Consider the following 22,530-nt stretch of genomic DNA (forward strand, 5'->3'; position numbering starts at 1 on the left):
AGCTAGGTTTATAGGTATGAGCCACCAGCACCCAGCATTTTTACTTATTTTTAAAATGTTATTACTTATAAATATAAAATGATTTTATTTTAAATAGTTCTTGTATCATAACAGATATTGTATATATATTACCTTCAGATTGAAAATCTTTTAGTGATACTGTGAGAGGTTTATCCTTTCCCTGATGATTCTTTCTTTTATCTTTTTTATTTGTAACTTTTGACTGAGCTGAAGCATTATCAGCATTTTCATACTCCTAAAAAAGAATTAAGTTTGGTTTATGACTTATAAAATCAATTCATCAATAGGTAATATGTTTTTTGAAGTTTTACAGGCAAATTGGTTAAGAAAGATGGGTACAATGGAAGGAGTGACATTAATCACCCACTGATTACACATCATTGTATTTATAAACTGATTTAATTAAAACCTCTTAATAAAACTACTTAAAGGTAATTACTAAGTAAATGCAAATAAAAACGTAAAACTCAGGCCAGTCAAACTATATAAAATACTGACTTAAATGCTCAACTTCTCACAACTTTAAACAAGTTTAAACTTTCATCTTTTACTTAAAACATTAAATAAAGTACATCTTATTCTATAACCCCTTATTGTTCTTTCTTCCTTTTAGGACCAAATTTTCATTCTCACTCTACTGAAATCCGGATTTGTTTTCTAAATTAAAGCCATTTTTTCTGCTAACTCTTGGTTTACACTTTATATTTCTGACAACAACTAAATCATTTTTGCTAGTTTTATTTCCCAACTCTCTTCTTTAAAATGTAACTGCGGGACTACAGAAATGGTTCAGTGGTTGAGCACCACCCTAGCAAGGACTAGGCCTTAAATTCTAATTTCAATCCACCCTACCCTCAACCACAAAAGTAGCTGCTGTGTACCAATACCTCAGTCTTCACCTATCCTTCTTAGGCTTTCTTCAGTCTCAACATTTAAAGTTCCAACTCAGTTGGAATGGTCAACAAGCATTTTCAATACTATATGTAATTTATCTTTCCATCAAACTACTGCTTCCCTGCTCAATCTTCTACTAAATTCCTTGGTAGATCACTATACAACTTTCAAAGCCAGAACTCTCATATTATCATGAATCTCCTTGCCTACTCTTCATATATGTTATATAAAAATAGTTATTAAATCAATTACTAGATCTTACTGAATTTATCACAAAGATTTCTAAAATCTATTCTATTTTCCTAGTACTTTCTGTCATTTCCCTATTTTCTTTTGTTTGGCCATTAAAACAATATCTAATTTTAGTCTCTCAGACCACCTTTTATACTGTTATAACATGAATTTGTAAAATAAAAACCTAAAATCAATCAAAATTAAAAAACCCAATAGCTTTCTGTCAACAGATATATAAGACCCAACCTTCTTAGCACAGTACATGAACTTCTTTATATTCTATCCATCTGTCTGAAACTCCAGTAAGTTTAGGTCCCAAAATTATATGTTCTCAAATATGTTGTATTCTATCGCATACATATATATCTTGCATGCTTGATACATTGTCTCTCAGAAAGGCTGTTTTCCTCTTTTTCATTTGTGAACTTTCAACAAAGCTAAAAGCTTTTAAGAAATCTTTTCTGGGGGCTGGGAAGGCAGCTCAGTGGTAGAGTGCTTGCCTTGCATGCATGAGGCTCTGGGTTCAATTCCCCAGCACCATATAAGCAAAAAGAAAAAAAGCTGGGGGGCTGGGAAGGTGGCTCAGTGGTAGAGCGCTTGCCTTGCATGCTCGAGGCCCTGGGTTCGATTCCTCAGCACCACATAAGCAAAAAGAAAAAAGCCGGAAGTGGTGCTGTGGCTCAAGTGGTAGAGTGCTAGCCTTGAGCTGAAGAGCTGAGGGACAGCGCCCAGGCCCAGAGTTCAGGCTCCACGACCGGACCCCTCCCCCCCAAAAAAAGAAAGAAATCTTTTCTGAAAACTCATCTCTAAGGTTCTGAGAAGTCTTACATTTTTGCCTTAATTCCCACTCTACTAAGACTACATTTACATGTATCAGTACTATGTACTAGAATTATATGCATGTTGCCCTCTGCTAAACTAAGCTGAGAATATCTTTTTCTTTGTATTATGTGTCTATCACATTTTGACTAGTAATCACATTTTAACTAGTAATTTGCTGAATGTATGATCGAAGATTTAAAAAACAGCATCTCCAACTTATGGTATGAGAAAATTCTTAGCTAAAATAATTATGTTATTAGACTATTGACTTAGAACCTATAGACTAACGATAATGTAATCACATAAAACTGGCTAATGTATACAAAAGGAGTTCCTCCTTTTCTTAATAATCTTTTTTTGTCTAATAAAACCAATAGTGCTTTTTAGGTATTAGCCCTATTGACTATAACAAGAAAATTGTCTGCATGATATTTTACCGACACCATTCATTTTATTCTCCCTCTAAGAATATAGCTAACCTTTTTAGTTTTGGAATCTTAACATGTATCTAACAACAAATTATTATAGCATGATATCTGATATTCTATTAGACTAAAAAAATCTTATTGAGAAACACAGGAAGACTTTTCAAGTATAACCTGAAAGTGTATTTAAACAATGTACTCATAAAGTAAGCTGTATCCATTTTTGTAACTGCTTACTTTTTATCGAAATGGACACATAATAATAAAGATTATCATCAGTCTTGATTCCCAGAATAACAGGAAACATATATATTATACATATGCACTTCACTGACAACTTTTAAACTTTTCCATTGAGAAGTAGAAAAATCATCTGTGAATTTTCATTTTCCTTTCTTCTTAGAGACATTAATGTGCAGGGGCTGGGAATGTGGATAGTAGAGTACTTGCCTAGCATGCATGAAACCCTGGGTTCAATTCCTAAGTACCACATAAACAGAAAAAAAAGCTGGAAGTAGTGCTGTGGCTCAAATGATAGAATGTGAGCTTTGAGCAAAAGAAGCTCAGGAACAGTGCCTAGGCCCTGAGTTCAAGCTCCAGGACTGGCCAAAAAAAAAAAAAAAGGACATTAATGACAGGGCCAAAATAGCCTTAAACATAAAAGGGACCATCTATGTCCAACCACTGAGTCATAACAAGTTGAATAAATTTGGTAAGCAAAAAACACAAATGAGGCTGGATGCCAATAGCTCACACTTGTAATTCTAGCTACGCAGGAGGCTGAGATCTAAGGATCATAGTTCAAAGCCAGCCTGGGCAGGAAAGTCTGTGAGCCTCTTATCTCCAATAAACCACTCAGAAAACTGTAAATGGCACTGTGGCTCAAGTGGTGAGTGCTAGCCTTGAACTGAAGAGCTGAGGGACAGCACCCAGGCCCAGAGATCAAACCCCACAATCGACCAAAAAAAACCCCAAAACCAATAAATGTCAAGGACTACAATATCTAATAGTATGAATATAATCAATGTTCAAACAATTTAAATATATAAACAATATCAACATTACTTTTTACTTTTATATTTCTAATTTGTAAAATGCATTTCAATACACAGGTTGCTATCACAGCTCAGTGATAAATGCTGAGTTTGCAAGGCCAAAGTATCAGAAATAGCCTTTTATTTGCTTTACTGTAGTATATCTCTGGCAAAGTCTCTTATTTGATGGCAGTGTACTCCAGTACTCACTTAAGAGCTTGAATCCAATCCAGAGCCACATATATGCTAAACATATATCCTACCACTGAGTATACCCCCAGCGTCTTTATATCTACTTATTTTCTAAAAACTTAAATAAATTTAAATTTAAAATTTACTTAAAATTTACATGAATCACTGTGAATTTTACTCCTCTTTCAATAAGATTGGGTGGAGAAATTCTAAACATTCTGTATCATCAGATTAAAAACTCAGCCTACTTTTCTCTTCTCTCAAACAAAGAATCCTATTATTAAAAGTTCCTGACAATATTTTGTTACAATAATGAATTTTTACAATAAACCCATTTTTTCAGTGCTGCAAATCAGCCAGAACCTGACACATTCCAGGTAAGCACTCTACCACTGAAGTCCCAAAGGAAAAGGTTTATGTGAAACTTAGGAAGATTAGTTCTAACCTTGGACTACCTAAGAACTTTAAAAATATCGAAGTCAATAAACACACAAATACCTTTTTGTGCTCTTCATATTCTAATTTACTTAGCAACAATGCCTTCTCAAGATCTGCTTCAAACATTTCAGATGTCAGCTAAAAAAAAAGGTTTCACAATACAGGCAATATTACACCACAGTAGCAAAATAACCATGATGTGATAATATGTACTGGAAAAATAAAACAAATATGTTAAAAAATATTTCAGTTCTTCAAAGTTATTTAACCATGCGATATTAGGGAATCCTGTATTTTTTAGAATATTCCAAAGCACAAGCTTACAACTTTTGAAATTTTTGTTTTTGTTGTTTGGCAGTGCTAGGTTTGAACTCCTTAGGCTAGGCAGGCCTCTTTCCACTGAGTCATACCTCCAGCCCTACTTTCTGATGGTTGTTTTAGAAATAGGGGCATGATTCACATATGTTAGGATGACAGGTGTACAACCAACTACATCCAGTAGTTTATGAGTTTGTATTCATGTTTGATTTTAACAGTAGTTTTAAGTTTATATTCATGTTTGATTCTAACTGTAGTAGTTTATATTCAGCAAAAGTAATGGAACCTATGGCTTTACACATAATAGACAAGAATTTTTTTTTTTATTTTTTGTCGGTCACAGGGCTTGAACTCTGGGCTTGGGCACTGTCCTTGCACTCTTCAGCTCAAGGCAAGAGCTCTACTGCTTGAGCCACAGTGCCACTCCCAGTTTTTTAGTGGTTTATTGGAGATAAGAGTCTCACAGAATTTCCTGCCCAGGCTGGCTTTGAACCGTGATCCTCAGATCTCTGCCTCCCAAGTAGCTAGGATTATAGGTGTGAGCCACCAGCGCTGGGCTGATAGGCAAGAATTTTATCACTGAGCTATATCACAGTCCATTAAATTTACTTGTGATACTGGGGATTGAATATACTAGTAAAGTGTTCTATCATTTGAGCCATTCCCCCATCTCCTTCACTTGTGCATTTTTTGGGGGAGCAGGAAGACAAGTTCTTGTTGACTGTGCCTATGACAGCCTTGAAGTCACAATGGTTCTGTCTTTGCCTCTCAAGAAAATGGGATACTAGGGGTGCACCACCATGCCCAGCCAAATTTATTTTTTCATTATTAACACAAACTACTGTACAAGTAAGTAAATACAATTTAAATTTAAACTTTCTAAAACTAGACAATTCTGGGTACTGGTGGCTTACACGTATAATCCTAGCTACTCAGAAGGCAGAAATCTCGACTGCAGTCCAAAGCCAGCTCAGGCAGAAAAGTCCACTAGAGTCTTATCTCCAATGAACCAATAAGAAGCTGGAAGTGGAGGTTGGCTCAAATGGTAGAGTACCAGCCTTGAGTGAAAAAACATGAAGCCCTGAATTCAAGCCTCAGTACTGACATGCACATGTGTGCACAGGCACACACATACACACATATAAGTTTAGGGGAAAAATAACTCCCTTTTTTGTATATCACAGAATAGTAGAAAGTAAGATGGTTTAGGTAGGGTAAAATCAAGTTACACTCCTTGAAATTTAGGGATTTAGGCTGGGCACGGGTAGCTCACGCCTGTTAACCTATCTACTCACAGGGCTGAGATCTGGGGTTTGAAGCCAGCCCAGACAAGAAAATCTTTAAGACACTCATCTCCATTTTTTCACCATAAACTGAAAAGTGGAATTGTGCTTCAAGAGGTAGAGAACTAGCCTTGAGCACAAAAGCTAGAACACACACACACACACGTTTAAATCCTAACTACTCAGGAAGCTGAGAGATCTGGGGATTGCAGTTTGGAACCAGCCAGGATAGGAAGTCCACAACACACACACACACACAAGTCCACAACACACACACACACACACACACACGTTTAAATCCTAACTACTCAGGAAGCTGAGAGATCTGGGGATTGCAGTTTGGAACCAGCCAGGATAGGAAGTCCACAACACTACAGAAGTGGAGCTATGGCAAGTGGTAAGAGTATTAGCCTTGAGCAAAAGAGCACAGGGGCAGCACTCAGATTCTGAGTTCAAGCTCCAAGACACGCACATACAAAATTAGGGATTAAGATTTATTATTTCATGTATATCATATATTCTGATACTCTACTAAGCTAGTGAACAAGAGAACAGAGTAAGAGGAATACTAATATAAGGAAGTTTTAAGATATACACAAGAATGTAATCCAAAACCAATGTGTCTAGGTAAATCACCAAGACCAAAAAACAGCAGTGAAAGCTAAGTACCAGTGGTTTACACCTATAATCCTAGCATGAGGAGGCTGAGATTTGAAAGACCAGCTCAAGCATGTAAGTCTCCAAGACTACAACTTCAAAATAACCAGCAAAAGAAAACCAGAAGTGGCGCTGTGGCTCAAGTGGTAGAGCCCTTGCCTTGAGCTGAAGAGCTGAGGGATAACACCCAGGCCCAGAGTTCAAGCCCCATGATTGACAAAAAACAAAAACAAAATAACCATAAAGCCAAGCTGGCAGCATGGCTGAAGTAGCTGAGCAAGTAAAAGGCCCTGAGTTCAAACCTTGGTACTGGCAAATATATATTTGCACATTGAAGAATGTAACGAAAGCTATCTCATAAGGACTTAGCAGGTTTTGGAATACTCATTAAATATGAAATACTAAAAAATCAAAGACTCAAAGAAAAACAAGATGAACCATAACAGAAGAACCATGGCATATGACAAGAAACATGACTACAAATTCTCTTAATTCTCTATCATAATTGCTTTAAACATACTTGTTAGTCTAATCAGTAGGTATATATAAAGAACTAGATAGACTAGGGCTCTAATAAGCCTTAACAATAAAATATGAATAAAATCATGATTTTCAGAACAAATCTTATATAGTACTCCTAGACTTAACCATTGCATTAAATCAACATTAAACCCATCTTAAGTTGAAAAACATCATGATACACTTAATATACCTAATTTATTGACCTACTAAATGTAATAGCTTACCCTAGACTACACTGAACATACTCTGAACACTTACATTATTTTAGAGTTAACACTTTCATTATCCTAGAGTTGGACACAACTCTAGATTGAAGAACATACTGACATGTGCCTCTTTACTTAACTCCCTTCATTGACTCCCATTGCCCATCTATTAATGAAACACTTTTATTGGAGTAGGGAACCCTTTTCTGTTGAGGGCCATCTAGATATCTATGAAACCATTATAGCCCATACAAAATTATTAATATAGGCAGATATACCTCAGGCAATGGACAAGGAGCCTATATGCCTGTCACGTCATGTACCAAATCATTTTTCAGCCTTTATAGGGCCTCTGGGCCAGATATACCCCACTCCTGTATGCAAACCTACAGCAAACCCAAAGGGTTTGTGATCAGAGTATAAAGAACTAATGAGAGCTCTCTAGGATGGTAAATATTTTGGAACCAGATATAAAAATACTAATTGTAGCTGGATGTTGGTGGCTCACGCCTGTAATCCTAGCTACTTAGAAGGCTGAGTCTGAAGATCACAGTTCAAAGTCTGGGCAGAAAAATCCTCGTGAGACTTATCTCCAATTAACCAATCAAAAACTGGAAGTGTTGCTGTGGCTCAAGTGGGTAGAGTGCTAGCCTTGAGCACAAAGAGACTCAAAGATGGCATCCAGGCCCTGAGTTCAAGCCCCACAACTGACAAAAAAAAACCAACAACAACTAATTGTATGCTTTAATAATACCCTAACAATTTTATCTATTTAAATCTAAAATATCAAACAGAAAACAACACAGTTTTGAATGTTCTCAACACAAAGAAATGATGTTTCCTGTGATATGCCAGTAATAGTACACATTATACACAATCACTGAAATATTGCACTATACTGCCTTAATATGTACAATATGCCATTTTAAAATTATGTGTGTGTGTATGGCATTGAAGACATCTAATACATGCACCCAGCTGATTAATATGTGAGTAATATGTGTGGTCCTCCAGTAATTTTTCAAAGTGTAAATCAGCAGAATTATTTTCCAAGAACTCTTATTATAACATTATAATTTTAGAAGATGTCTACAAAAACCGTATACAGTGGCTTTTCACACTAAAAAAAACAAACACATTTTGTTCATCTCGGCTAAGTTATTTAAGTTTTATTTTGGGGGTGGTACTGAATCTTGTGCTTACTAGGCAAGTACTCTACCACTTAAGTGACACTACCAGCCCTTTTTAAGTCTTTTTAGTGTTGATTTTACTTGCCTAAATTTTTGTTATATGTGTTATTGTATCTCTAAATAATAAAAATCGTCCAATGAGTTGTTGAAGGGTTAAAAATGGTAATGAAAAAGCCATAAATAATCCAACTTATAAAAATAAATTTAGGGCTGGGAAGGTGGCTCAGTGGTAGAGCACTTACACGCATGAGGCCCTGGGTTCAGCACCACATAAGCAAAAAGAAAAAAGCCGGAAGTGGCACTGTGGCTCAAGTGGTAGAGCGCTAGCCTTGAGCTGAAGAGCTGAGGGACAGCACTCAGGCCCAGAGTTCAGGCCCCATGACTGGACCCCCCCCAAAAAAAATAAATAAATTTAAAATAGGAATTAACACAGTGAATTTAGAATATAAATTTGTCTGCTATGAAGTGATGTCACATAAACAGGTGAAAAGAAATATTATAAATAGAAAATTAAGATAATGAATATTTGAGATGTTCATTTATCAAGTCATACATCCATTTGCTCCTAGCCACCTGCTACAAAACCTGATCATACTAGTGGCCTGAAGACATAATTACTTTTTGTTCCATTTTGTAATAATGCCAGTAACCTATAGAAGTCTTTTTAAGACAAGTATGGGGTAATGCTTTCCAACACAAAAGCAATGAATTTTGTTGTTAAAGAATTGAAAACACTGGCTGACACCTGTAGTCTAAGCTACTCAGGAAGCAGCAACCAGAGAACTGCTGTTTGGGACCAGCCCAGGCAAAAAGAGATATACCTTCATCTGAATAAAACAAGCAGACTGAGTATGCTTTTGTCCTAAGAGATAAGGAGACAGAAGATAAGGAAGAACCAAAGTTTAAGGCTGGCCCAGGCAAAAAACAAAACAAAACAAAACAAAAACCAAGACCCTATCTGAAAAATAACCTAAAAAGCAAAAGGGGCTTTTAGCATGCCTCAAGTGGTAGAGCATGTATGTAGCAAGCACAGGGTTCTGAACTCCAACACCAATACCACCCTCTACAAAATGGCCCAAAATAGTGTTCATTTGAAGCTGCATTCCTTAATAGGGAAAAGAGGTACATGTCAAACTATTTTTGCTAAAGGACTTTATTATACCAGTTGTGAAGCTAACATTAAGTATCATGTTTACAAAACTAGAACAAGCTATTAAGACTTCTATCACTGGAGAATACCATGTGAGAAAGAAATTGCTATTGTGTGCATGCTAGCAGACACTTCACTTAAGAGTGGGATAAAATCAGAGTTGAAACCCTAGTACCAGCAAAACAAAAAGTTCACTGGAATAAATAGTAATGTATTATGAATAAAAAAGGTGAAACATATAGATATTTAGTCAACAGTTACTGATAAACAATGTCTCTTAATTTTGATTTAATATTAAATTAGTAAAAATTAGGAATATAATGAAAACAATGGCTTATGTATCATCTTAAAAGCTTTACTGTAATATAATTCACATATTGGGGGGGATAGTACTGGAGTTTGAACTCAGGGCCTTACACTTGTTCCAGTCTTGTTCCAGTCGCTTATTCAACTGATGCTCTATTCCTTGAGCTACACTTACAGCCCTGCTTTTTGCTGGTTAATTGGAGATGAGGTCTTGAGAATTTTTCTGCCCAAGCTGACTCAAATTTTTATCCTCTACATCTCAGCCTCCTGTGTAGCTAGGAGCCACTGGAGCCCAGCTACATATCAATATATATCATATACCACATGAAACCCACCCCATTCAAATGTAAAACAGACTTCTAATATACATATATCTATGCAAAGATGAGGAAGGAATAATACTATTTTCCCACAATGATGCATTACAGACACAAAGTTATGAAATGAAAAATGAGTCATTTTTTGTTGTTGTTGTTGGTTGTAGGGCTTAGAACTCAGGGTCTGGGCACTGTCCTTGAGCCTCTTTGTGCTCAAGGCTAGTGTTCTACCACTTGAGCCCCAGAGCCACTTCTGGGTTGAATGGTTAATTGGAGATGAGAGTTTCTCAGGGACTTTTCTGCTGGGCTGGCTTCAAACAGTGATTCTCAGATCTCAGCTTTCTGAGTAGCTAGGTTTACAGGTATGAGCCCCAGTTCCCAGCTAAATGAAAAATGAGTATTTCTTGACTAATACCAGCCATGAGAGAAAAGGCTAACAAAGAACTTCAGGCTAAAGTTCAAGCCTCAGTACTGGCACCAAAAAATAAAGACAGAGGAAGAAGGAAAAGAAGGCGGGGGGGGGGGAAGGAGCAGAGGAAATTGAGAGGAAAAGGGAGGCGAGAGAGAGGGGAAGAAAAGAAAAAAGGTAAGCAAGTATCTATTCAAAGCCTTTTCCCCCTATTATAATGCTAGGAACAGAAACCCAGGCTTTGTACAACCTGGCAGGTGCTCTAACCACTGAGATTTTATCTTCAGCCCAAATTCTTTTGAAGCAAAATTATCACTAGATATTTTTAATACCAGGCCTCTAACCCTACAAATATGATGTTTTAAGACATTTTGGAGTATTTAACCATAGTCCTCCACTATAGTATCATTCCATTTGTACAAAGGCAGAGGAATTAACAAAATGAAATATAGGAAAATAGGGTTGTAGCTCAAGAGTGTGTACTTAGCATACTGGACATCCTAGATTAATTCTCAGCATACACATACACCTACACCTACACATACACATACACACACACACACAATCTACTACAACTTCTCTAAATTGCCAAAATCAATGTAAATAATCAATGTACAAGGTGATTTTCTAGATTAAAAAATTGAATTATTCAATACAAACTGAGGAGCATTTACAAAATACTCCTTACAAATTGCTCCTCAGAATAGTGGTGACATGGATTTGAATGCTCTACCATCTGAAAAATCCATCAACTCACTGAGCAACAAAGGAGAGCAACTTTACTTAGCTGTACCTGTTCATCTCTTTGTCTCCACTCTTGCCAGTTTTCTTCTCGTGACTCCTTCTGTCCTGGGTTTGACGATGAGAGCTCATGTTGAGCATTACAAATGGCATGAGAGGATTTTTGGGGAATTTTCTTAAAAGCTAGATTCCTGAGCTATAAAACATATTAAAAATTCAGTTAATAAATCTAATGATTTGTTAAAATTGGTATTTTTAAAATATTTTGCTGACTTAGGTACCTAAAATAGGTTTGAAGTTTTTGTTTTTTATTAATTTTGAGAACAGAATCTTACAATATTTCTGAGGCTGGCCTTGAACACCTGGGCTCAAATGTACCTGTCCCACTTTGGTCTCCTAAATAACTAGAACTATAAGTGTTTTATCATTGTGCCAAGCTTGTTTTTTTTTTGGGGGGGGGTCCGGTCGTGGGGCCTGAACTCTGGGCCTGGGTGCTGTCCCTCAGCTCTTCAGCTCAAGGCTAGCGCTCTACCACTTGAGCCACAGCGCCACTTCCAGCTTTTTTCTTTTTTACTTATGTGGTACTGAGGAATCGAACCCAGGGCCTCATGCATGCAAGGCAAGTGCTCTACCACTGAGCCACCTTCCCAGCCCCCAAGCTTGTTTTTTTACTCTTCTTTTCTTTCCCCTTTCCTACTCTCCTTTGCTGTCACTTTCTGTCCTTTTCCCTCTTCTTCCTTCCTCCCATCCATTTACCTTCCCCTTCTCCCTTTTCTTCTCTCTTCTCCTCTTTTTCCTTTTCCATTTTATTCTTTTGGTTTTAGAGGAATAGCATTTTTCTATGCAGCCCAGGCTACCCTGAAACTCACAATCCTCCTACCTTAGTTTCTTACTGCTGGGATTACATGGTGTGTTATCACCATTGCCAGTCTATTTTAAACTTTTTAGAATGAAGACACAAGCTTCTATAGTAAACAAAATAAGACATTTTCAAAAATATTCTCTATTACATTTGACTTTTAAGTACCATACATTTTTATCCCTTCATTCAAGTAATACTTACTGAGTACCTATGGACCAGGTACAATGAATATGTGGGTGAACAAGATAGTTCTTGCTATGATGTTTACAGGAAAGCAGACAACATAATTATAATTGCTACCTCATTTGCTTCACTCTGTTGCTGTTCCTTCTTTTTTCTTCTTTTCTCTCTCTTTTTCTCATTTGTAGTTGATTTGTTTCCCAGAGTTTGAGACTTTCCAGTATTACGACCTTTGCCTTTTCCAGGCTCAGAATCAGAACCACTGCCACTGTCTACTTGTAACAGGGCAAAACGAGAAGCAGTGGTGAGAACAGAGCTAATGACTGCTGAGGCCATGGTAGAGTATTCTTTTAAAATACTTCTATTAAGTTCTGTAGGAGGAAGATAAGGAGACATATGAATAGACATGCTTAGTAGAAATACCTTTATATAAAAACCACTTTTTTGGTGGTACAAGAGGTTCAACTTAGGGCCGCATGCTTACCACTTCATTAACCCACCAGTCATTTGCTTTTTAATATTTTTATTTCTTATCTTCAAGTGATTGTACAAGAGGGTTATAATTTAACATTTATATGTATAGTGTATCTTGATCCCTTCTTCCATCATTCTCCCCATTTCATCTGCTCTTTCCTCTACCAGTCTGGTTTAGATAGGGTTTCATGCCTTGGACTACAATCCTCCTGTGTCCACCTCCCAAGTATTTGAGATTACAGACATGTACCACTACACCTGTTTATAAAGCCTATTTCTCCTGACATCAGATACAGTAGTATTTGGATGCATGCATACTCAAAGTTCCTTTGGCAGTAACATACTTTATAACTTAACATTATAAAATTATTCAAAATAAAAGTGATATTGATTTTTCCCAGTTAACTACTGCAATACTTATCAATATGTTTTTCTGTATGATTTTCCTCTTCTTTAACTACTTCTGTATTATACATACTTACAGGAAAAATATGGAGAAATGCATTTTCCATTGCATACAAAAAGATCCTTAGTTCAACATCATGTGTATCCCTTAACTTCCCAGAAAAAATTTGTAAGTAGAGATAAGCATTCTTATATTCAAAATTTGACAGACTGTGAATTAACAATTTAAACAGAGTTTAAATTTCTGTAACAAAAATTCTTCAAAATCACTTCCTACATTCAGTTCACTAGTCCATGTGCCTAGTACCATTCAAAGCATATTACTGGAGGTAATATTATCCTGACTTTTGTATAACTTACTCCTTTGCTAATCTTACACAGCTGTTCAACTACCACTAGATTTAACTGTTGGGATTATAAACTGCAAGTGGTAGCACCATTGCTGTTTGGAAATACTCTTTATCCTTCCCTGAAGTATCACTCTCAGTTGAAAGCAGAAATGACCACATGACTTACTTTACCCAGTGATAAACAACTTTAAAAAGCTTTCAAAGTCAGTGGTTTGCTATGTTTGTCTTTCTTTGCTTTTGTGATTATGAAAGAATATGTTGAGATGGGGGTCTCTATTAGGCCTATCTGAGAGAATTCTGAAACTACAATGAACAAGCCTTTTACTAACTGATGTAGCTTGAGCAAGAAAGAAATGGTTTTGGGATTTGTCAGGTTGTTACTGAAGTATAATTTGGCTTGTGACATATTCTTTTCCATCATAGGAGACTGATTTTCCAAATTACAGATTTTTTATTTAGGTTGTCATGAATGTGTTAAATGTCTACTCTAAAACATCTCTCCAAAGGCAACAAACATTTTCTTTCAGTTGCATAAGGTAGAGATTCCTTGACGATATGACCTCAAAGTTTCTTTCCGGCCTTCAGAAACCAGGAAAACCCTGAATAAGTCACTGCCTCTAGTCTAGTCACCTGATGCAAGGAACTTCCCCTAGTACTTGTCTAGGAGTAGCTCCTGCACATGCTGCTCTGCAGCTGTGACCAGGCAAGTGTTCCACCTCCAGAAATACACTGCTGCCATCACCACAGGGCCACAGGCCAGAGGAACTGTTGAGAAAATTAATATTCCTGGTGCCCAAAAGAGCAAGGCACACAGTAGAAAGAACAGAATGTCAGAAGTAGGGGAGCCCAAAATCTCCTGGTTAACAAAGTTCTAAGCCATGACCTTAAATTTCTATTAGTATTTACACCATATTTGTCAGCATCATGCTCTTGTGGTAGCATAAAATCTAGCTGCAAAATAACTCTAAAAACAACAAATATACTTTCTACTAGGGCTTAATCATTATTTTGAAATGCTTTAAGTCAGAAATTCCAACTGAATTTGAAATCCTTTTATTTTACTACAAGAAATTTTGTTTTACATTTTTGATATAGAGCTTTATGAGAGGGGGGGAGTGTGTGTGTGTGCGCGCGCACGTGTGCCAGTACTAGGTTTGGACTTAGGGGCCTGAATGCTGTCCCTAAGCTTTCTGGATTAAGGTTGGTTCTACCACTTGAGTGCCACACCACTACTTTTTTGGTGGTGGTTAATTGGAAATAAGTGATTGACAAACTGGGCTGCTTTGAACCATAATCCTCAGATCTTGGCCTTCTGAGTACTAAGATTAAAGGTGTGAACCACCAGTGCTTGGCTAAGCTTTTAGATTTTTAAAAAGAATTTCAACAGTTAAAAATTACTGAATACTTAAGACAACAAAATGGTTTGTTTTTATTACCTACTCATACAAACAAAATTTTAAGACACACTCAATATGAAGAAATCATCTAGTCTACATCAGGAACTGTTATTTCATAGACAAACTTGATACTTAAAATTTATATACAATGAATCAAGCATAACTTTCTTCTTAGAAATACTGAAAAGGACTTTGAAGTTTTTATATCAACATTTAGTGTCTGTCCTAATACCGTACATTGTTTTATATTCTCTGTATACTATTTTTTAAATGCAGTATTTATTTCTTTCCATCAGTTCTTTTTTTGGGGGGGAAGGAGGATCATGGGGTTTGAACTCAGAGCCTGGGCACTGTCCCTAAACTCTTTTTTTTTTTGGGTCCGGTCATGGGGCCTGAACTCTGGGCCTGGGTGCTGTCCCTCAGCTCTTCAGCTCAAGGCTAGCGCTCTACCACTTGAGCTACAGCGCCACTCCACTTTTTTCTTTTTGCTTATGTGGTGCTGGGGAATCGAACCCAGGGCCTCATGCATGCAAGGCAAGCGCTCCACCACTGAGCCACCTTCCCAGCCCTCCCTAAACTCTTTTACTCAAGGCTATCACTCTATCACTTTAAGCCACAAGCCACTTGCTATATATAACTCTACCACTTTCAGCCACAATGCCTCTTCAGGTTTTCTGGTAGTTAGTTGGGGATTCCTTGACTTTCCTGCCCACGTTGGCTTTGAACTGTGATCCTCAGATCAGTCTCCCAAGTAGCTAGGATTACAGGTGTGAGCCACCAGTACCTGGCTTCCATCCAGTTCTATATAGACCCTTATAGCTCTCCTTCCAATTTTAATTAAACCCAATTTATTACTTACCATGAACTACTATTTCCCCTGTAAAATAGGTCCACTGAGTTGTGAAATCTGAATAAAACAATATATGTAAAATGCTAAGTACAGTAAGTGGTACAGCATAAGTACATCAAAATAACCATCTGTGAGTATTCTATTATTTGATTGAAATGTGTCTTGCATGCATTAAATTTTCGTAAATGTCTAAAACATCCTCAGAGGTACAGGATCTGGCACAATGAATTTGGAATGTAATTAAGTATATTTGATTCCATTGCAAAAAATGTTTTGAAACCCAAACCAACATCCAACCCATCTAGAAACTAATCCTTTAATATTTGACATAAAAGAAAAAAGTTTCAGCTGGGTGCCTGTAATCCTAGCTACTCAGGAGACTGAGATCTGAGGATCAAGGTTCAAAGCCAGCCTGGGCAATAAAGTCCGTAAGACTCTTATCTTCAATAAACTAGCAGAAAACTGGAAGTAGCACTGTGGCTTAAGTAGTAGAGGGCTTGCCTTGAGTTGAAGAGCTCAGGTACAGCACCCAGGCCCAGAGTTCAAGCCCTATGACTGACAAAAAATAAAAAAATAGAAAATAGCATAAAGACTGACATACAAGCCAATGTAACAGAATTAAGAACCCTGAAACAAATCCTCGTTATCTAAAATAATATCAAGACTCCACAACAGGAAAAAGAAAGTCTCTTCAACAAATGGTGTTGAGAAAATAGGATACTTGCATGCAAAGAATGAAAATGCATCTTATCTATACTATACGGATAACTTCACAACTTCTGCTCTTTAAACACAGTTAAGACTATAAAAAGAGGGTTGAGAAAAGTGATAGAGTGCTTGCCTACTGAGCATGACATCTGGAGTTCAAATCTCAGTATTAGGAAACAAACAAACAAACAAAAAACACAGCCAGGTGCTGGTTCAAAGCCAGCCTGGTCAGGAGAGAACGTGAGACTCCTATCTCCAATAAACCACCAGAAAACCGGAAGTGGCGCTGTAGCTCAAGTGGTAGAGCGCTCACCTTGAGCTGAAGAGCTCAAGGCGAGCGCTCTACCACTTGAGCTGAAGAGCTGAGGGACAGCGCCCAGGCCCAGAGTTCAAGCCCCACAGCCGACCAAAAACAAACAAACAAAAAACACAGCCAGCGTGCCAGTAGCTCACATCTGTAACCCTAGCTACTCTGGAGGCTGAGATCTGAGGAGCATAGTGGTGGTGAACTGGAGATAAGAATCTCATGGACTTTCCAATCCAAGAACTCCTTCGTGCCTTTTTTGAAAACCTTGCAAGACATCAGATTTTTGAAAATACTACTTTATGCCAGGCATGGTGGCTCACTCCTGTAATCTCAGCAATTTGAGAGGAAGAGATCTAGAGGATCTCCGTCTGAGGCCAACCCAAGCAAAGAGTTAGTTAAGACCTCTAACTCAGAAAATAAGCCAGTCATAATGGTGCACTCATGTGATCCCAGATGCAAGGGATGCCTGAGTTAAGAGACTCCTAGTCAAGGCCAGCCAATGACAAAATTGTGAAATCCTATCTAAAAAGTAACCCAAAGCAAAAAGGATTACAAGTGTCTCTTAAATGGCAGAGCATCTGATGCAATATCCCCCCCCCTACAAATATAATAAAATAATAAAACATATAAAGGACTTAGCTAGGCTAATATTCCTTTAGTCTTCTGCCCTAAACTTCTGCACCTTCAATCCAGTCATATATTAGAGGTATAAGGATAAATAGCATCAAATACAGGTCCTTTCCTTCTGCTTTCCCATTCTTTCAAACATATTTGGTCTCTAAAATTCAGATACTTAATCTGTTCATTTATACATACGCAGAAACTATAATTACGGCATACAATATAAATGGAAGTATAATGGACTGCCACTAAATTACTTGGTCTAAATTTGGTGCCTCATGTATGTATGTGTATACACACACACACACACACACACACACACACATATGCGTGTGTGTGTGTGTATTTTTAATTTTATTTGTCAGTCATGGGGCTTGAACTCTGGGCTTGGGAGCTGTCCCTGTGCTCTTAAGCTCAAGGCAAGCACTCTACCACTTGAGCCACAGTGCCACTTCTGGTTTTCTAGTGTTTTATTGGCAATAAGACTTTTCCTGCCCAGGCTGGCTTTAACCATGATCCTCTCAGATCTCAACCTCCTGAGTAGCTAGGATTACAGGCATGAGCCACCAGCACCCGGCTATGCCTTATGTATATTAAGGAGGCACATATATAGTACTAAAATACTACATAAATAATGTTTCTGGTCAAGAAATATAACAATTATTTTGCATTCTTCCCTCTCTTCCCTATGAGCCTCCTTTTGAAAATAATTTCGGTGCTGGGGGTGTAGTTTGGTGGTAGAACATCTGCTGAACAGGCACAATACCCTGGATTTTATTCCCTGCTCCACAAAAACAAAAAAATTCAATAATTTGTTTTCTAAAATGCAAAATTTCAAAGCTAATATAAAAAGTAAACAAAACTATACATCATCTTTATAATAACAATAAAAATAAATTAATGTTAAAATTTTTCAGGTGATTGTTTCAAAGAAACACATAAAAAGCCTGTAATTACAAATATGCAGCCAACTCATTATATAAATGTAGTTTTTATTATTCTATTGTATTTTATATTAATGATTACCATTGTAAAAACTATTGATTTCTGTACACTTGCTAGTGCAGTGGTGTTAAAAAGTTTAATGAAATCAGACTTTTCAAGTTTATATGTACTCCAGGAAAACCAAGTGGAATTTTGTGAACTCATTACTAGTTTACTTGTTCCTGTTTTACAATGCCCTTCCCCTTCCACTGAAGACTTCAATTCACTTCTGAAAACCCTGCTCCTTGGCTAGTCATCGCTATGAATCACTGTCTGAACTGAACTTAATCATTCCCTCTTCTGTAAAACAATTTCCACACTTTGTATTTAATTACTTCTATTATTAAATGGGCTTTATTAACATTATCTCTTTATTGTTGTGCCTGGCACCTAGGGTTCTAATTTCAAGACGATGAACAGGGCTTCTTTCTATACCTCACAAAATACTCCAGGATTTGACACATAAAGATAAATCTATCAAAGTTAGTTGTACTTTTGAGATGTGATATTCTCCAAGTACATATATAACTATGCACTGCATATGTATTCTAGGAGGAGAAAAACAAAAATGTAAAGTGTACCACAGATCAATCTCTATTCCCATATTATCAATGTAGATTAACAATAATTATTAACAGTTCAAAGCTGTTTATCCTAAGCGACATTCTACCAACCGTCAACATAACTACTTTTGTTTAGATAGCAAATTTATGTATGTGTTATGAAATTTATGTATAAATTTTTTTTGTCTTTTCTTTTTTGGTACTGGGGATCGAACCCAGGACGTTGCACTTGCTAGGCAAGCGCTTTTGCCACTGAGCTACATCCCAGCCCTTATGTATAAAATTTAAAGTGCTGATTTAGACCACGAGTACTGGCACATGCCAGTAATCTCAGCTACCTGTGAGGCAGAGGGAGGAGATGGTGCTGAGCTATCCCAGAAAGTTATAGAAACCTTCTCTCAAAATCAAAATAAAAACAGGGCTGGGAAGGTGGCTACCAGTGGTAGAGCGCTTGCCTTGCTTTCATGAGGCCCTGGGTTCGATTCCTCAGTACCACATAAGCAAAAAAGAAAAAAGCCGCAAGTAGTGCTGTGGCTCAAGTGGTAGAGCACTAGCCTTGAGCTGAAGAGCTGAGGGACAGTGCCCAGGCCCAGAGTTCAGGCCCCATGACCGGAACAAAAACAATAAAAAAATAAAAATAAAAACAAATAAGGTTGAAGGTATAGCTCAAGTGGTAGAGCACTTGTTAAGGACCTATATTCAATCCCTAGTGCCAAAAAAAGAGAGAGAGAAAGAAAAATGACGTAAAAGAATAAGGGTGCATGGCATACTTAAATTGATGGTTTCTAAAAAGTAATGGACTAAACCACATGCAGGACTTCTAATTGACTGGTTCTTTTGATTTCTATCAAAGACCACCACCATTATGGCTTCCTCCCCCACCTAGATTACCTCACTGAAGACAGGATAGATCTCAGTCAAGGGGACCACAATAATAAATATATATTAGCCTGAAAAAAATTAGTACAATGTAAATGCCAATAGGTGAGGTATTGGATCTCACTACAAAGCCTACACTGGCCTTGAATTCTCTAGCAGTCCAGAATGGCCTCAAAGTCAAAATCCTCCTGCCTCAGCATCCAGAATGAGACTTCAAGCATCTGCAACCATATCTAGTGGTGCCTTTTTGAAGTGTAATCAGATGTTTTTTAATAAACTGAGAAGTTGGAGTCATATGTAGATTCAGTTGTGGAGCTCTTGCACTGTATATGCAAAGCTTGGGTTCAAATCCCCATGCAGTATAAAAAAAACTGAAAGCATAAAATGAAATGGCACTCATTATCACTGATTTACTATTTATTGAACAAAAAATTATTTTCTGTTCTATTCCTCATATAACACAACTGACCAGTATCTTTCACTGTATTCTTAAAAATGAAGGTTCCAGACAGGCGTTGTTGGCTCTTGCCTATAATCCTAGCTACTCAAGAGGATTGTGGTTTGAAGCCAGCCTAGGAAGTAAATTCTGTGAAATTCTTATTTCCAATTAACCACCAAAAACCTGGAAGCGAAGCTGCAGCTTAAATAATAGAGTGCTAGCCTTGAGCAAAAAAGCTTAGGGACAGTGCCCAGGCCAAGTTCAAGCCCAAGGAACAGCACAAAAAAGCCGAACACACAGACACACAAACCACTTAAAAATCAACTAAGGATTACAACTTACAGTGCCCAGTATATACTAAAACTTTACTTGCAATATATTCACTGAAAACACTGTGAACTTCATGGCATGCCCAATCTCCATTTTTTCCACATATTATTCTCTTATTTCTGTGGGTTGAAAAAGCTAAACAAAATTAACAAACAGGTACTAACAGGATTCTCTCATGAACAAAGGAAATTAATTTTTGCATACAACTGTCATTTTACTCTGTAGTGCTAGAAGTTACCAGATTAGTATTATATAGGTAAAAGACCTTTGATGACAAGATGATCTCAAGAATATCTCAAGACAGAGGCTTATAATCCTAGCTACTTAGGGAGTGGAGATCTGAAAAATTAAAGTTTGACCAGTCCTAGCAGGAAAGGCTATCCTGGATACTCTACCTCCAAAATAACCAACAAAAAGTGAATGGGGCTGGGTGCAGGTGGCTCAAGCCTGTAATCCTCACTACTGAGAAGGCTCAGATCTGAGAATCATGTTTCAAAGCCAGCCTAGGCAGGCAAGTCTGTGAGACTCTTTTCTCCAATTAACCACCAGAAAACTGAAGTGCCACTGTGGCTCAAGTGGCAGAGTGCTAGCCTTGAGCTGAAAAGATCCCGGTCAGCGCCGTGGCCCAGAGCTCAAGCCCCAAGACCAACAGCAACAACAAAAAGTGAATGGGACTGGAAGAGTGGCTCAAATGGTGGGGGCCAGCCATGAAAGGCTCTGAATTCAATCCCTTCTACGGGAAATAACAAAAATTTGTTTCATTAAATAGAATTTGGCTACTTGACAATTTTAGTGGCAGAGCTTGTTGAGGAAAGAAATATATATATATATATTTCCCTAACTTTCACATACAATATTTTACTTCGTTATGAGGTTTCTGAAATATCTGTATGTCTACAAGTCAAATTTCTTAACAAAATAATTCTGGTTACAGTCAAAAGCCATTTCCTATAAAAACTTACCAGCCGGGCGTTGGTGGCTCAAGCCTGTAATCCTAGCTACTCAGGAGGCTGAGATCTGAGGATCGCGGTTCAAAGCCAGCCCGGGCAGGAGAGACCGTGAGACTCCTATCTCCAATAAACCACCAGAAAACCGGAAGTGACACTGTAGCTCAAGTGGTAGAGCACTAGCCTTGAGCTGAAGAGCTGAGGGACAGCGCCCAGGCCCAGAGTTCAAGACCCACGACCAACAAAAAAAAAAACAAAAAAACAAAAAACTTACCTTAATGAATGGTGTAGGGAAAAAAAAAAGCCACTCACTGTCTTTCAGGATGGTGGCTCATGCCTACTCAGAGGGCTGAGAGCTGAGGATCAAGGTTCAAAAAACCAGCCGGGGGGGGGGGGGGGGGAGACAAGTTTCTGAGACTCTTACCTCCAAAAAGCTCGAAGTGAGGCTGTAGAGCTCAAGTGGTGGAGCACCAGCCCTGAGAGAAAAAAGCTAAGGGATATAGCAACCCGGGCCCTGAATTCAAGGCCCGGTACAAACACACAACGCACACTGTATAAAGATATATGCATCTACGTATAAATGAAACATATGTACACATACAACATGTGTCTATACACACACACATGCATGGCCTGGGGGAAAAGAAAAACCTAGTTCCGAATGTTTTCAGTGAGGAGGCATGACTGTCCAATATTTACAGCACTCTACGTGTGAGAGATCACACCAGTTTACAAGACGGTTCCACAGAACAACAGCAAGCAAAGGAAGGCGAGCGCGCCGGCCCCGCCGTGGCGGGCGGCAGGCGGAGGGGTCCCGCGGCGGAGTCCGGGCGCATACCTCATTGAGGAACCAACGCCACACCTCACCCTCCGGCTGCTCTGCCCAAACTTCTCAGCAAACTATCTGGAGAAGAGCCGGGGACCGCGGCGTCCCACTCCCGGGCGGAGAAGCGCCCTCGCCACCTGCAAGGCAGCAAACAACGCGTCAGAGATTCCCAGCGCTCTAGAAATTTCCAAGCGCCCGGCGGTGGCGGTGGCGGTGGCGGAGGCGGCGCTGGCACCTGTCACCGGGCGG

General features: G+C 38.1%; 1 protein-coding gene across 1 annotated transcript in view; it reads right to left on the bottom strand.

Annotated features, from left to right (window-relative positions):
• Window positions 1–22,411, bottom strand: part of Gkap1 (G kinase anchoring protein 1) — a 51,347-nt gene extending 28,936 nt beyond the window's left edge. Inside the window, exons 1-5 of the mRNA XM_013031064.1 lie at window positions 22,294–22,411; window positions 12,322–12,572; window positions 11,212–11,355; window positions 4,121–4,198; window positions 133–256 (exon numbers count right to left, since the gene is read on the bottom strand). Coding sequence (XP_012886518.1) covers window positions 133–256; window positions 4,121–4,198; window positions 11,212–11,355; window positions 12,322–12,537 — 562 coding nt within the window. The 5' untranslated portion in view covers window positions 12,538–12,572; window positions 22,294–22,411. The remainder of the gene's footprint in view (window positions 1–132; window positions 257–4,120; window positions 4,199–11,211; window positions 11,356–12,321; window positions 12,573–22,293) is intronic.
• Between the last annotated feature and the right edge of the window lie 119 nt (window positions 22,412–22,530).

Source organism: Dipodomys ordii, unplaced genomic scaffold (assembly GCF_000151885.1).
Source record: "Dipodomys ordii isolate 6190 unplaced genomic scaffold, Dord_2.0 Scaffold137, whole genome shotgun sequence".
NCBI lineage: Eukaryota > Metazoa > Chordata > Mammalia > Rodentia > Heteromyidae > Dipodomys > Dipodomys ordii.